This window comes from Myodes glareolus, chromosome 7 (assembly GCF_982192425.1).
Source record: "Myodes glareolus chromosome 7, mMyoGla1.1, whole genome shotgun sequence".
Taxonomy (NCBI): Eukaryota; Metazoa; Chordata; class Mammalia; order Rodentia; family Cricetidae; genus Myodes; species Myodes glareolus.
In genome coordinates, this window is record NC_142032.1 from 62,558,050 (window position 1) to 62,571,495 (window position 13,446).

At 47.9% G+C, this 13,446-nt stretch overlaps 1 protein-coding gene across 3 annotated transcripts in view; it reads left to right on the top strand.

The window, feature by feature from the left end:
• The first annotated feature begins 469 nt into the window (after positions 1-469).
• Chid1 (chitinase domain containing 1) overlaps positions 470-13,446 on the top strand; it is a 38,686-nt gene continuing 25,709 nt past the window's right edge. The window contains exons 1-7 of one of the 3 annotated variants that reach the window (XM_048458166.3): positions 529-608; positions 3,360-3,542; positions 7,947-8,100; positions 9,796-9,945; positions 10,750-10,882; positions 12,032-12,076; positions 12,876-12,982. In XM_048458166.3, coding sequence (XP_048314123.1) covers positions 7,990-8,100; positions 9,796-9,945; positions 10,750-10,882; positions 12,032-12,076; positions 12,876-12,982 — 546 coding nt within the window. In that variant the 5' untranslated portion in view covers positions 529-608; positions 3,360-3,542; positions 7,947-7,989. Of the gene's footprint in view, positions 609-3,359; positions 3,543-5,474; positions 5,594-7,946; positions 8,101-9,795; positions 9,946-10,749; positions 10,883-12,031; positions 12,077-12,875; positions 12,983-13,446 lie in introns of those variants that run through there. The other 2 variants (XM_048458165.3, XM_048458167.3) reach the window with 2 other exon arrangements.

Consider the following 13,446-nt stretch of genomic DNA (forward strand, 5'->3'; position numbering starts at 1 on the left):
ACAGAGTGCATGAAACAGGGTCGGTCCTGACACACCTGGGAGACCATGGAATTGACCACGCGCGAAGGCGTCAGCGCTACCCAGGCTTGGCAGGGATAGGTTCCCAAGACCCTCAGGCTGGACGCCTCGATGGTCTCAAATGTGGACGTGACGTAGACTTCAGCACGGGCACTAAGCCAGACAGCCAGCAAGCCCGCAGCCGGCGACGCTCAGCAACATCAGCAGGAGCTCCGCGAGGATCTCGGGATCTGACTGCACGATTCTACTGTAGACCAGACCCCGAGCAAGCAGGAGACTGGCTGCACGAGCAGAAACAAGTCCACGGCCACTCAGTACCCAGTCCGCGCTCGCGGCACTGTCCCCACCCAACTGCCGAGTCCCGGCCCACCGTCCGCCCTTCTCCGCCTGCCGGCTTCTACAAGGCTCCACCTCTAACCCCGCCCTCCAGTCATCTTGGCCCCGCCTCATCCCAGCGTGCCGTGCGCATGGCATATAGGAAGCTGGCGTGGCGCAGCGATAGCGCGCGGCGGCCAGTGGGCGGGACTTCCGGCCCGATGAATCGTCTTCCGGCCGTGCTTGATGGGTCTGGCCGGTCTTCTGACATGAAGGTGAGCCCGGCAGCGGCGGCGGCGACGCCTGTTCCTTCTTGGACTGCCTCTGCTTCCGCGTCACGATGCGGGAACGCCAGGCAGCGAGGCTCTCTCCGGACCGAACGGGCAGAGTGTGAGCGGAAAGGAGAGCGCGTGGATGAGAGCGTTTGAGGGAGCAACGAGTGTGAGGGCAGGTGTGAGGGTGAGGGTGAGCCAGTGTGAGAATGAGCAGATGTGAGATTGAGTGTGAGCTGGTGTGAGGTTGAGTATGAGAATGAGCAGGTGTGAGATTGAGTGTGAGCCAGTATGAGAATGAGCAGGTGTGAGGGTGAGTGTGAGCTGGTGTGAGAATGAACAGATGTGAGATTGAGTGTGAGCTGGTGTGAGAATGAGCGGTGTGAGGGTGAGTGTGAGCTAGTGTGAGAATGAGCAGATGTGAGGTTGTGAGCTAGTGTGAGAATGAGTAGATTTGAGTGTGAGCTAATGTGAGAATAAGCAGATGTGAGGTTTAGTGTGAGAATGAGTAGATGTGACAGTGAGAAAACAAGTGTGTCAGTGTGTGAGAAAGTGAGCTGATAATGAGGGTGAACAGCAGTGTGAGGGCCCGAGTGTGTATGTGTGAGGTGAGAACAGGTGTGAAGATGAATGGATTTGCTAGGGTGAGAATGAGTGTGAGGGCAGGAGCAACTGTGTTAGTGTGAACGAGGGTGAAAGAGTAAGTGTCAGGATGAGAGAAAGTCCGGAAGAGAATGTGACCTTGTCCTTGTGTAGGAGTGCCAGGGCACGTGCGTTAACAAGAGCACGCTTTTGAGCCTGAGACTATGAGATTCACAGGTCATGACATAGATGGGAGAGAGCCGGAAGCGGTGGCACAGGACTTTAATCCTAGCACCTGGGAGGCAAAGGCAGGCAGGTGGATCTCTGTGAGTTCTCAGCCAGCCTGGTCTACACAGTGAGTTCAGGACAGTGGACTACATAATGAGACCTTGTCTCGAAAAAAAAGGGGGACGGGGTAGGAGGAGAAGCGGTAGGAAGTGTGTGTGTGCCCGTCGGCAGTAATGAGTGTGAGCATGTGCCAGTGTGGCTGCGTGTGGAGAAGCACGGGTGAGTGATGCATGAAGGAGTGTAAACAAGAGACAGGAAGGTAATGAAGTCAGTTGTCAGTTGTTTGAGTTAGTGTGCGTAACTTGAGGAGTCACGAGTGTGCAAACAAGTTAGTGGGGCCATAGTGGAGGCATGAGCTCAGTGTGGCAGAATGGTAGCTGGCAAGCCCAGCCTGAGGTAGGAGGGTATACAGCAAGTTGTGTGGGTTCCTTCAAGTTTGCTGGGTGCGTGAGGCTGCGTCTTACCCTCAGCACACCCTCAAACCTTGAAGACTCTATCCTGGAACATTTCCAAAGGAATTTCCACAGGTCTCTAGACTGGAGCCCGGGGGGGACAAGAGAAAGTGTGCTCTTGACAGAGCTGGAACTTGAGCCTTCTTTTAGCGGTCATGTTTGCATTGCCTTGTGAACTTGGTCATGGTGTGGTAGCCACAGCCCCGAGGCTTAGTGGGCTGCCCCCTGCATTGCTCTCCTCACCTGTGAATGGAAACAACACTGATACCTGGGTCCTGAGCTGTGGAGAGAACGTGTGGGTAACTCACCAGGTTTGGCATGCAACAATGTATGGTCAATAAATGTCACCTGGGGTTGTGATCATCCTGTTTCTTATGTCACCTTCATTTCCAACCATGCACTCACCTACCTTTTCATATGCACAGTTTGCTCCTAAATTTGTCCTCAAAAGTAAAAATGTAGGACAACTGTCATATTTGATGTAAGAGCAGTGAATCTATTAAAAGAACTCAGAGGGTTGAAAGTGTGGCCCAGCGTTTGCTTAGTGTGTGTGGAGCCATGGATTCGATCCACCTATTAGTGGCACTAAATCACTAATAGGTGGTGGTAGCTAACAGTCAGGCACATCAGTCAGCATCCCTCAAAAGTCTTTCAATACCAAAGCAGGAGATCAGTCTGAGGGCCAAAGGCTGTCTTTTTGTTGTTTTTGTTGTTTTGATATAGGATCTCTTAGCCCAGCCTGGCCTTGAACTCAACTGCATAGGTACAACTGACCTTGTACTCTTTTGTTTCATTTTTTAAGACCTTATACTCTTAATATCTCTGCTTCCATTTTCCTAATGCTGGCATCACAGATGTGACCCACTATACCCAGTCTAAAGCTAGTTCTTTTTTAATTTTAAAAAATGTTTTATTTATTTTTATTTAATGTGTATTAGTGTTTTTTGCTGGTATGTATGTCTATGTGAAGGTGTCAGATGCCCTGGAATTTGAGTTACACACAGTTGTGAGCTGCCATGTGGGTGCTAGGAATTGAACCCAGATCCTCTGGAAAAGTAGCCAGCACTCTTAACTGCTGAGCCATCTCTCCAGCCTACCCCACTTTTAGTGTTCTCACCAACTTTATTTTTATATACGTGTGAGTTTTGCCTGCCTGTTTGTCTGTGCTCCGTGTGTTTGCAGTGCCCGAAGAGGCCAGAAGAAGTCATTAGATCCCCTGAGACTGGAGTTTAGGCAGCTATGAGCTGGCATGTAGATGCTGGGAATCAAGCCCAGGTCCTCTGGAAAAGCAACCAGTGCTGAGCCACCTTTCCAGCCCCTGAAAGCTAGTTCTTAAAAGAGAACTGAAGTTGACTCTGATTAGCTTCTCTAACTCTGCACACACGTAACAGATATATACATAGTTTGCACACATTAACGCATTTCTTTGTAGGAAGCACCTGACATACCTTGCTTCAAGTCCGCTTGAGGAAGATTTGAAAGCTTCTGCTGTAACTGTTTGTCGGCCTCACTAAGACAGTGCTTCCAGTGCTATGGGATCTGTAGCCCCAGAGTTTCTGGGCCTGTCGCATGTTCTCCATTGTTAGCTTGGTATAAAGCAAGAGCCAAAACTCAAGTAAGCCAAATTCATAACATTCCACACTACATGCAGAATATTTTGCCCAAAGGATGGTCATTAATGCTTGGGGACAAAACACATTTTGATGTGAGAATACTGTAAAACCCTGGGAGTCTGCCATATGAAGAACATGATGGAGAGTTTGCCCCAATGATGATCAGAGCAGTGGTCATTGGGAGCCACGGAAGGTGCAGTAGCTTGGGCGCCCTTCACATGCCTCGCCCATCCACACCCTGGTGGTCTAGAAAGTTGGAGACTGATGTTTATGAGCAGTAAGGTCCATGATGGTAGTATTGTGTGTTTTTTGTTTTTTTTTTTGTTTTGTTTTGTTTTGTTTTTTGGTTTTCCCAGACAGGGTTTCTCTGCAGCTTTGGAGCCTGTCCTGGAACTAGCTCTTGTAGACCAAGCTGGCCTTGAACTCACAGAAATCCGCCTGCCTCTGCCTCCCAAGTGCTGGGATTAAAGGCTTGCTGCCAGACACAAGCTAATGGACCTATTTTCTTTTTCCATGTGTCCAGATAGACCCCTGTCTTTTTAAAAAGTTTTTTTTTTTAAGATTTATTTATTTATCGTGTGTACGCTGGTATGTATGCTTGCGTACCAGAAGAGGGCACCAGATCTCGTTATACATGGTTGTAAACCACCATGTGGTTGCTGAGAATTTAACTCAGGTTCTTTGAAAGGGCAGCTGATGCTCTTAACCTCTGAGCCATCTCTCCAGCCCTTAAAAAGTTGTTTGGTTTTTTTTGTTGTTGTTTGTTTGTTTTTAAGTACACATAGATGTTTATGTCTGTGTGTGAGCATGTGAGTGCAGATGTTTACAGAAATCAGAGAGGGGTGTCAGATCCCCTGGAGCTGGGGTTACAGGTGGTTGTGAGCACCTGCTGGGAATCTAACTCAGGTCTTCTGCAGGCACAGTGCATCCTTTGAGTTGCTGAACCATCTCTTCAGCGCATCCCATCTCCCTTATTTTTTGGCAAGTGGGCATTTGGAGTTGAATGCAAGGCCTCGTGCATTCTAGAAAAGTGCCAAATTACCGAGCTACATTCCCAGCATTTCCTCCTTATTTTGATGAGTAATCTAAGGTGGCTTAGAAGTCTGTAGTACAGACAGGTCTTAAACTTTAGATTCTTGTACTTCAAGTCCCAAGTAGTGGGGTTCTAGGCCTTTCTTCCTGTAGGTATAAGGTCTCAGGTCAGGGGATAAGGAGGTGGTAGGCCAAGGGCTTTTGACGAGGTGAACAGAGGCTCAGCTGCAAGTCTAGATCACAGGGAACCTGGACGTGCGCTCAGTCCTGGACTACTTACCCCTGGTTTCTTATTGCTTTCCTTCTGTGACCCAGTTCTTTTCCCAGGGGAGAGAAGCCTTGCTTATATAGGTGCAGGGGCTAAAGACATCCTTGGGAACTAGGGTAGTCACAGGCTCAAACTGGCCAAGCAAGCTGTATGTTTTTTCTGGGCCACTGGTCCCAAGTCTATACTGTGGTCAGGATTTCCCATTTCCTGGGACTATGAACCTCAGAGTTGAAGCTTCACAATTGTGAAGACAGGGTGGCGAGCTGGGTAACATGAGATACAGAATTATCTCCTCTTAGTTCTCATTTTGTCATGGAGGAAAAACTAGTGGGATGGGAGACCAGGGTGCGAGAGTCATGGATCTTACCCCTCTAAACAGCCAGTTTTTAGAGCAGTCGGTGCCTTTGCTGGAGGCTTCAAGCATCCGGTATTATTTTATATACTCTCCAGTTTTTTCCTAAGTCCTCAGAGCCAGAGGTCTAGATTTTCTGCTAGACTTCTCTAGTCATGGAATCTTCCTGGTTTGCTTACTCAAAGACCACTTGTTAGTCATAGTTCCACTAGGTGTGTTGGTTGGTGTCCTGGGGGGTGCCAAAGCTTGGAGACTTATGGCCACAATCTTAGCTTTCCACAGGTCACCCCAGCAGCAGGCTCAGGAAAGTGACAGCAACGGGAAGTAGAAAGGAAACAAGCAGCCAGCCCAGGAGATCCTAGGAATGGGCCAGCAGGCATAGGAGGGGGCCTGCCTCTAAGGTACTGTTAATGGCTCATACTCTGCCTGGCTGCTTTGTCTGGAGCCTTTCAGCCTAGGATTCTGGCATCTTTAGGTGCTCTTGACCACAGAGGAAAACTGTATGCTCACCTGTTGGGCTGGGTCAGTCTCCACAGAACCCTCCTGGGGTTATGTGATTCTCTTTAGCTTGGTCTAGTAAACTGTTGCCAGAGACATAGAACTAGATTGATACACTTCTGCGCACCTTGTCTTGAAGTCCCACGAAGGATTGATAGCCCACATGTTTATCCAGAATCTCCTAGAACCTAAAAATGAATTGTACAACTAATGAAAATTCTGTGCAGAAAATAGAGGTGAAAGGAAACAACCCGTAGTTCCTTATCAGTGTCTACTTTTGCTCCTTATATACTTTCTTATGTGAGCACTATGCACATAGAACAAGACAGCTGGGCTAGGATGACGGTGTGTGCCTCTGTAGTCCTGTCACTTGGGAGGCTGAAGCAGGAGGATCTTGAGTTGGAGACCAGCTGGGATGTTCCTAATAAGATCCTGCCTCTAGCGAATGACGACAGACTGCTGCATAAATGCAGTTTGTGGTGTTTTTGCATTGATCACCATCATAGGCACCACCATGCTTGTTTGTGTTCTTGGTTCCTGTGCGGGGGACATCTTTGAAGTGGAACTTGTAAAAGGAAGGAAGTGTATGGTGGACAGTGTAATATTTATGGCCACGTTGTCATTCAAAGGCCTTTCCCAGCGAAATTCCCGCTGAGCCCAAGAGTGAATTGTTTTCCCAGGAAGCATTCTTCGTAACCCTTCATATACTGAGTGGAGATGCCATCTTATGTTTCATCTGTGTTTGTTTCTTTATTTCCAGGCTTTTAAGTATCTCTATATTTGAAACCTCTTCTTGTATTTATAGTGGGATGTTGTTTACTGGAATGTCTTTTTGGTTCATTTGTTTGCTTGTTTGTTTTTGAGACAGAGTTTCATGTAACAGACTGGCTTCCACATCCATATCTGACCTTGGAACTCCTGATCCTGCTGCCTCTACCTCTCCAAGTTCTGGCTTACAGGCACGTGCTACCACACCAGGTTTTTTTATTGGTAAAATTTCCTTGGCTGGTGTTTGATCCCAGCACTCGGAAGGCAGAGGGAAGTAGATCTCTAGTTCAAAGCCAGCCTGGTCTACAGAGTGAGTTCCAGGCCAATCAGGGCTACTACACAGAGAAACCCTGTCTGGAAAAACAACAATAACAAAAAAAAAATTTTAATATTACAGATAGTTATGGGTAGAAATTTGTCAAATGTGTCCCAAATAAGTTTTTCAGACTAACTTGTCTTTAAATTTGCTTTTTAATTTCTAAATGAAAGTTTTGCTTATCATTTTTAAAAATTTGAGGCAGGGGCTGGAGAGATGGCTCAGAGGTTAGACCATTGCCTGCTCTTCCAAAGGTCCTGAGTTCAATTCCCAGCAACCACATGGTGGCTCACAACCATCTGTAATGAGGTCTGGTGCCCTCTTCTGGCCTGCAGACATACACACAGAAAAAATGTTGTATACATAATAAATAAATAAATATTAAAAAAAAATTTGAGGCAGGGTCTTGCTATGTTGCCCAAGCCAGCCATGAACTCCTTGGGCTCAAGCAAGCTTTTTGTTTCAGCCTCCCCAGTAGCTGAAACTATAGGCACTTGACACAGTGCCCACCTTTGAAACTTTATTTTTATTTTATGAGCGTTGGTAGTTTTGCCTGCATGTATGTCTGTGTAAGGGTGTCAAATCCTCTGGAACTAGAGTTACAGACAATTGTGAGCTGCTATGTAAGTGCTAAGAATTGAATCCGGCTCCTCTGGATAAGAAATCAGTGCTCTTAAGTGCTGAGCCATCTCTCCAGCCCTGAAAGTTACACATTTTTAAATATTGAACTCTGGTGATACTTTCTTTTGTATTCTTCCTCCTTATTGTATTCTTTCTCCTTATTGATATACTTGAAAACTGCTTCTCTTCCCTGCGATTACATAAGTAGTTGTCCATAGTTTGTTCTAGCATCTTCTATGGCTTCATTATTTCATACTTCAGCCTCATTGCTGCTGAAATCTCTTAAAATTTGTGGGAAATGTGGGAGTCAGTTTTCCTAGTTGGCTGGCTGGTTTGTGTTGGGAAGACATCTTTGGACAGCTTGCAATTATCTGAGGGGACCTGGTGATCTGGGCAGGGAAATCTAGAAGTTCTAGAGGCTTAACTTTAGTAGAAAGGGCTGGCCTAAGGGTCCTGAGGACTTAAGCCCTGTTAGAATAAGTACACTTGTCTAGTTCTTGCCGTATTTCTGTTCTGGTCATCTGCCTTCATGTACTCCTTTCTTCCTGCAGCCCCCTGGACCTAGAAATTGGTTCCTTCTGTGACACGCCCACCATGTGGCCACTTCTTCATGTTCTCTGGCTTGCTCTGGCCTGTGGCTCCGTTCACACCACCCTGTCAAAGTCAGATGCCAAAAAAGCTGCCTCAAAGATGCTGCTGGAAAAGGTAGGGAACTTGAGGTGACCACAGTGGCTAAGAGCTAACCTGTCCTACCTGGCTGGGACCTTTGTGAATCAGGAGTGTCTTTTTTTTTTTTTTTTTTTTTAGTATTTATTTATTATGTATACAATTTCTGTCTGTGTGTCTGCCTGCAGGCCAGAAGAGGGCATCAGACCTCATTTCAGATGGTTGTGAGCCACCATGTGGTTGCTGGGAATTGAACTCAGGACCTTTGGAAGAGCAGGCAATGCTCTTAATCGCTGAGCCATCTCACCAGCCCCATCAGGAGTGTCTTGACTCCTGGCTCCTTACACAGCTTTCTGAGAAGCTAGTAGTGTGCCAGTAGTCAGCCTGTGTGACTCTGGGAATGATTCTTGCTGAGGCTGTGAGTTTGCAGCCTCTGGAACTGGAGGCAACAGGCCCTTTGGTATCATTATTCTCCTTACTCAGACTCTGTATGCTGTGACATTTTCCATCTTCTGTCTGCTGTCACTATTCCATGGTTATTGAATGAGAGAGAGTCTATTTCTGTCATGATCCTTGTGCTGTTCTTTTGGGACATTTCTAGGGATTGCGAACCCAAACGTGGTCCCCCATCCAGATCACTCTTTAGTCCCAATAGTCCCCATGCTGCTGACCAGGCTGCTGACACAGGACCATACCTATGACCCAGGCCTGGACTGATAGATGCTGTGTACTTTGGGGTAGAGAACCCATACAGTGGGCATCTCTATTTGTGCTGGATGGTTTTATGTCAACTTGCTACAAGCTAAAGTCATCTGAGATGAGGGAACCTCAATTAAGAGATTGCCTCCGTAAGATTGGATTGTAAGCAAGCCTGTTAGGCATTTTCTTAATTAGTGATTAATGGGGAAAGGCCCAGCCTATTGTGGGTGGTACCATCCCTGAGCTGGTGGTCCTGGGTTCTATAAGAAAGCAGACCACACACAAGCCATGATGAGCAGCCCAGTTAGTAGCACCCATTCATTAGCCTTTGCATCAGTTCCTGCCTCCTACCTTCACGTTCCTGCCCTCATTCAGGGATGAACAGTGATATGGAAATGTAAACCAATAAAATCCTTTCCTCCCCAATTTTCTCAATTCGTGGTGTTTCATCACAGCAATAGAAACTCTGTCTCTCACAGGAAGACCAGAGGGAGTCAAACACTGGGAAATCAGGGAATACTGCAATGGGCCCCCAAAGTGTGAACAGAACTGGCTAGCTGAGAACCTGATGGAAGACTTCTAGGAGCAGCGGTGGGGTAGAGGCAGCATATTAACATCCAGGTTGGGAGATTCAGGTAGGGCTTGGCCAGTGGGATAGCATATGTTTGACACATCCTCAGTGTATGGACCTATGGTGCCTAGATTCCCAGTGGTTTTGAGTAAATGTCAATCTTCATATGTAGAAGGAGCCACTATAGCCTCCTGCCAGATCTCCAGCTGAGACTAAGGGTTGAATAGCCCCTGGCAAATGCTGCTTTGCTCCCTGAGTGCTAGATCCCCTCTAAATAAGTCATCTGCTGTGGCCTCAGTCCTCTACCTATAAGGTCTTTAGATGAGCAGTGCCATGTTAATCCAGAGATGTGGTCTGCAGCCAAACAGAAAGAACAGACTTGCTGCTGCTCCTGCTGCTTCTAATGCCACATTTCATGGTGAGAACAGATATCAGACAGCTTTCTTCTCTCCCTTTTGTTTCAGACTCAGTTTTCAGATAAACCTGTCCAAGATCGGGGTCTGGTGGTAACGGACATCAAAGCTGAGGATGTGGTTCTTGAACATCGTAGCTACTGCTCAGCAAGGGCTCGGGAGAGAAACTTTGCTGGAGAGGTCCTAGGCTATGTCACTCCGGTAAGTCAGAGTTCTGTGGTGCCGAACCGGGCTGTCCTCCTGGCTGGTGTTTTCTCCCTGGCTGCTGCTCCTATGAGACTGTAGGAGAGATGCTAGCATAAAGATGTCAGAGGGACGGGTACCATGGTTTTCTTCGGGCTTGCTCCTTGTGGCTTCGGGTGACCCCCCAGCAATTCCTCCTGAGTGTAGAGAGGACTCTAGGGCTGTCTAGTCAGAGTAGGGGCTTGTAGAGCCCCAGTGAAGGGACATCAGCCTAGATCCCAGGCAGTGGGTTACAATCCCAGGAGTTTTGTAAAGGGAGAGAAGGAAGCCCAGGCAGGGAACTGATGGCAGCTCAAGTCCTGCACTGTTGATAATGATGTGTAGTAGGAGGCCACTTGTTTGTTTCTGGCTGCTCAGCCCCGAAATAATCACACAGAATCCATATTATTTGCAATACTGTTTGACCAATAGCTTAAGCATATTTCCAGCTAACTCATATCTTAAATTAACTCACCTCCATTAATCTGTATCACCATGAGGCTGTGGCTTACCAGGTAAAGTTCCAGTGTTTGTCTCCAGTGGGACTACGTCTTCTCATGACTCTGCCTTCTTTCTCCCAGCATTCAGTTTAGTTTTCCCTGCCTAACTAAGTTCTGCCTTGCTACAGGCTAAAGCAGTTTCTTTATTCATTAACCAATAAAAGCAATACATAGACAGAAGGCCCTCCCACACCACTGACGGCTGTCCTGGGCATGTCCAAAGCATCAAGTGACAGCAGCATGGCAACACTGTTCTTTTTCTCCCCTCTCTTTCCTCTGCCAGTGGAATAGCCATGGCTATGATGTTGCCAAAGTCTTTGGGAGCAAGTTCACACAGATCTCACCAGTCTGGCTGCAGCTGAAGAGACGTGGTCGTGAGATGTTTGAAATCACAGGCCTCCATGATGTGGACCAAGGTTTTTCCACTTCTTTTTTCTGTGCTTGCCCTGAGAGCTAAGAAGAGTATGATAGTGTGCACATGTGTCTGTTTGAGTATAAAAGTGTACTATGTGTGGGAGTGGATGTGTTTGTGCGTGTCTGAGAGTGTGTGACTCTGGTTATGTACTTGTTTTGTTTTTGAGACAGAGTCTCACTATGTAGCCCTGGCTAGTCTTGAAACCACAAAGATCCACCTGCCTCTGCCTCTCAAGTGCTACCACACCCAGCTAGCGGGTATTAGTGTGAATATGTATTAAGATATTGATTGTGGCCTGTAATCCCTGCTACTCAGGAAGTTGAAGCAGGAGAATTATAAGTTTAAGGCCTATCCGGGTATGACTCTGGATGCGATTGTAGGAGTGTGACCATGAGAGATGTCAAGTGTGACTCGGTACCTGGGTGAGTGTGAGAGACATGTAGTTTGCTGTCTCACACCACATGGCTGGGCCGAGAGTGAAGCCTGAGGCATGGTCTGCCAGGTAAAGACAGTCGCCTGAGGTGGTCACCACTGTAAGGTTCTCTGTGTGGTCAAGTATAGGAGGTGAGAGACTATCCAGTAGGTGACAGACTGAAGAGCACTGGGAATTTTGCCTTTTCCTTTTCCTTTTCCTTTTCCTTTTCCTTTTCCTTTTCCTTTCTGACTCTCGTCCCAGGAGCTGTTTGTTGTTCCTTCTCATGAATGTCAGGGCTGCATGTGAGTGTAAGGAAGGCCAGTTATGCAGCTAAGCAGTGAAGTGATTGGCTCCCCCTTGTTGGTCTCTTCCTTAGTGCTCTGTCTTTGGTGTCCAAAGAGCATAGGCTAGAGAAGGACAGCTCACTGATGACACGTGCGCTCGAGGGGCCCGATCGACACAGCTGAACCACGTTTAGCCTCTGACGGAATTGATAGGAGAGGGCTAGCTGGTTTTGGAGTTCTGAGACCAAGAATGACTTTCTCTGATGCCGTGAAGACCTGGGAAAGATGATGGGAGGAAGGGACTGGGGGCAGGAAGAGGGAATGGTGTAGAAGAGATAGAGGATAAGAGTAACTGTAAGACTGCCCCTGGGCTGGGACAGGAGTGGGTGATGGTCTGGATCTTTGGACTGGACACATGCTGTATACTGACTGTCCCTTTCTTCTCTAACAGGGTGGATGCGAGCTGTCAAGAAGCATGCCAAAGGCCTGCGCATAGGTGAGTCCAGCAGGCCTGGACATGGTCAGGAGAGCAGCCTCAGCCATGCTTTGTAGATGGCACAACCTTCCGAGGGTTGACCTAGGGTCCTTTCACATTCCTATGCCACTTGAGGGTAAATCTCTCCCCTGAATGCTCTGAGCAGTCAGCTGAGCTTGACCACCAACTCAAGCACCTCCTTCTTTGGCTGGTGATTTTCCTGCATAGTTCTTTCTTCCTTCTTTCTTCCTGTCCAGCAAGTGTTACTGAGTTTCCTGGAGCCAGACCCTAGGCTGGGCCTGCCTGAGGGTGACTTTGTCCCTACCTTTCCTATGCCTCTGAAGCTCACAGCTGGTATGGGGAGGGAAATTTTCCCAAAGAACAGCACGAACCTGAGGACAACAGGAAGCCTGTGGGGCTCAGGCTTAGGGGAAACTACTGGAGGCTCGGAAGCAATGACAGGAAGGGGCCTGGCATTCCTCTTCTGTGGCGCAGGAGTAGAAGCTACCAGGTCAGATTGAGGTAGACAGGGGAGCAGCAGCAAGGATCTAGATGAACTGGGGTCTGGCACAGCCAGATTCCTGAAAGGTGGAGCCCTAGAAGTATTTGATATGTTAGCATCTCCTTGTCCCCCCTCCTTCCTCCTGCTAGGCTGTGTGTATAGGATATCTGCACTGGAGAGATCCATAATTGCCTTAGATAGCCTCCCTGCTTGTCACTGGTCTGGGAGCCAAGGGGGTACTTTTTTGCACACAAGTAGCAGAAGGTAATTCAGTGTTTCCTAGCCGCAATCTTCCTGTGTGTTCTCTCCTGCTACCAGTGCCCCGGCTTCTCTTTGAAGACTGGACTTACGATGATTTCCAGAATGTCTTAGACAGTGAGGATGAAATAGAAGAACTCGGCAAGACTGTGGTACAGGTGGCGAAGGTGAGACCTATGCACTCCTCAGGACCTGCAAGCTCCCATAAAGCTTGGAGCCCAGGCCACCAGGCCCCACTTCTCCAGATAGGCTGTACCTCCCACTCCCCACTCTCCTACTCGTTTGCTTCCCCCTCTGACTGAGGCTCCCAAAGAGCCCACACCTGGCTCCCCCCCCCCCCTTTTTTTGGTTTTTCAAGAAAGAGTTTCCCTGTAGCTTTGGAGTCTGTTCTGGAACTCTCTCTGTAGACCAGGCTGGCCTTGAACTCACAGAGATCTACCTGTCTCTGTCTCCTGAGTGCTGGAATTAAAGACGTTCACTGCTACTGTCTGGCTTTTTGGTTTTTTGACAAGGTTTCTCCGAGTAACAGCCCTAGCTAGCCTGGAACTCCCTCTGTAGACAGGCTGACCTCAAACTTATAGAGATCCAACTGCCTCTGCTTCCCAAGTGGTGGGATTAAAGACCTGCACCA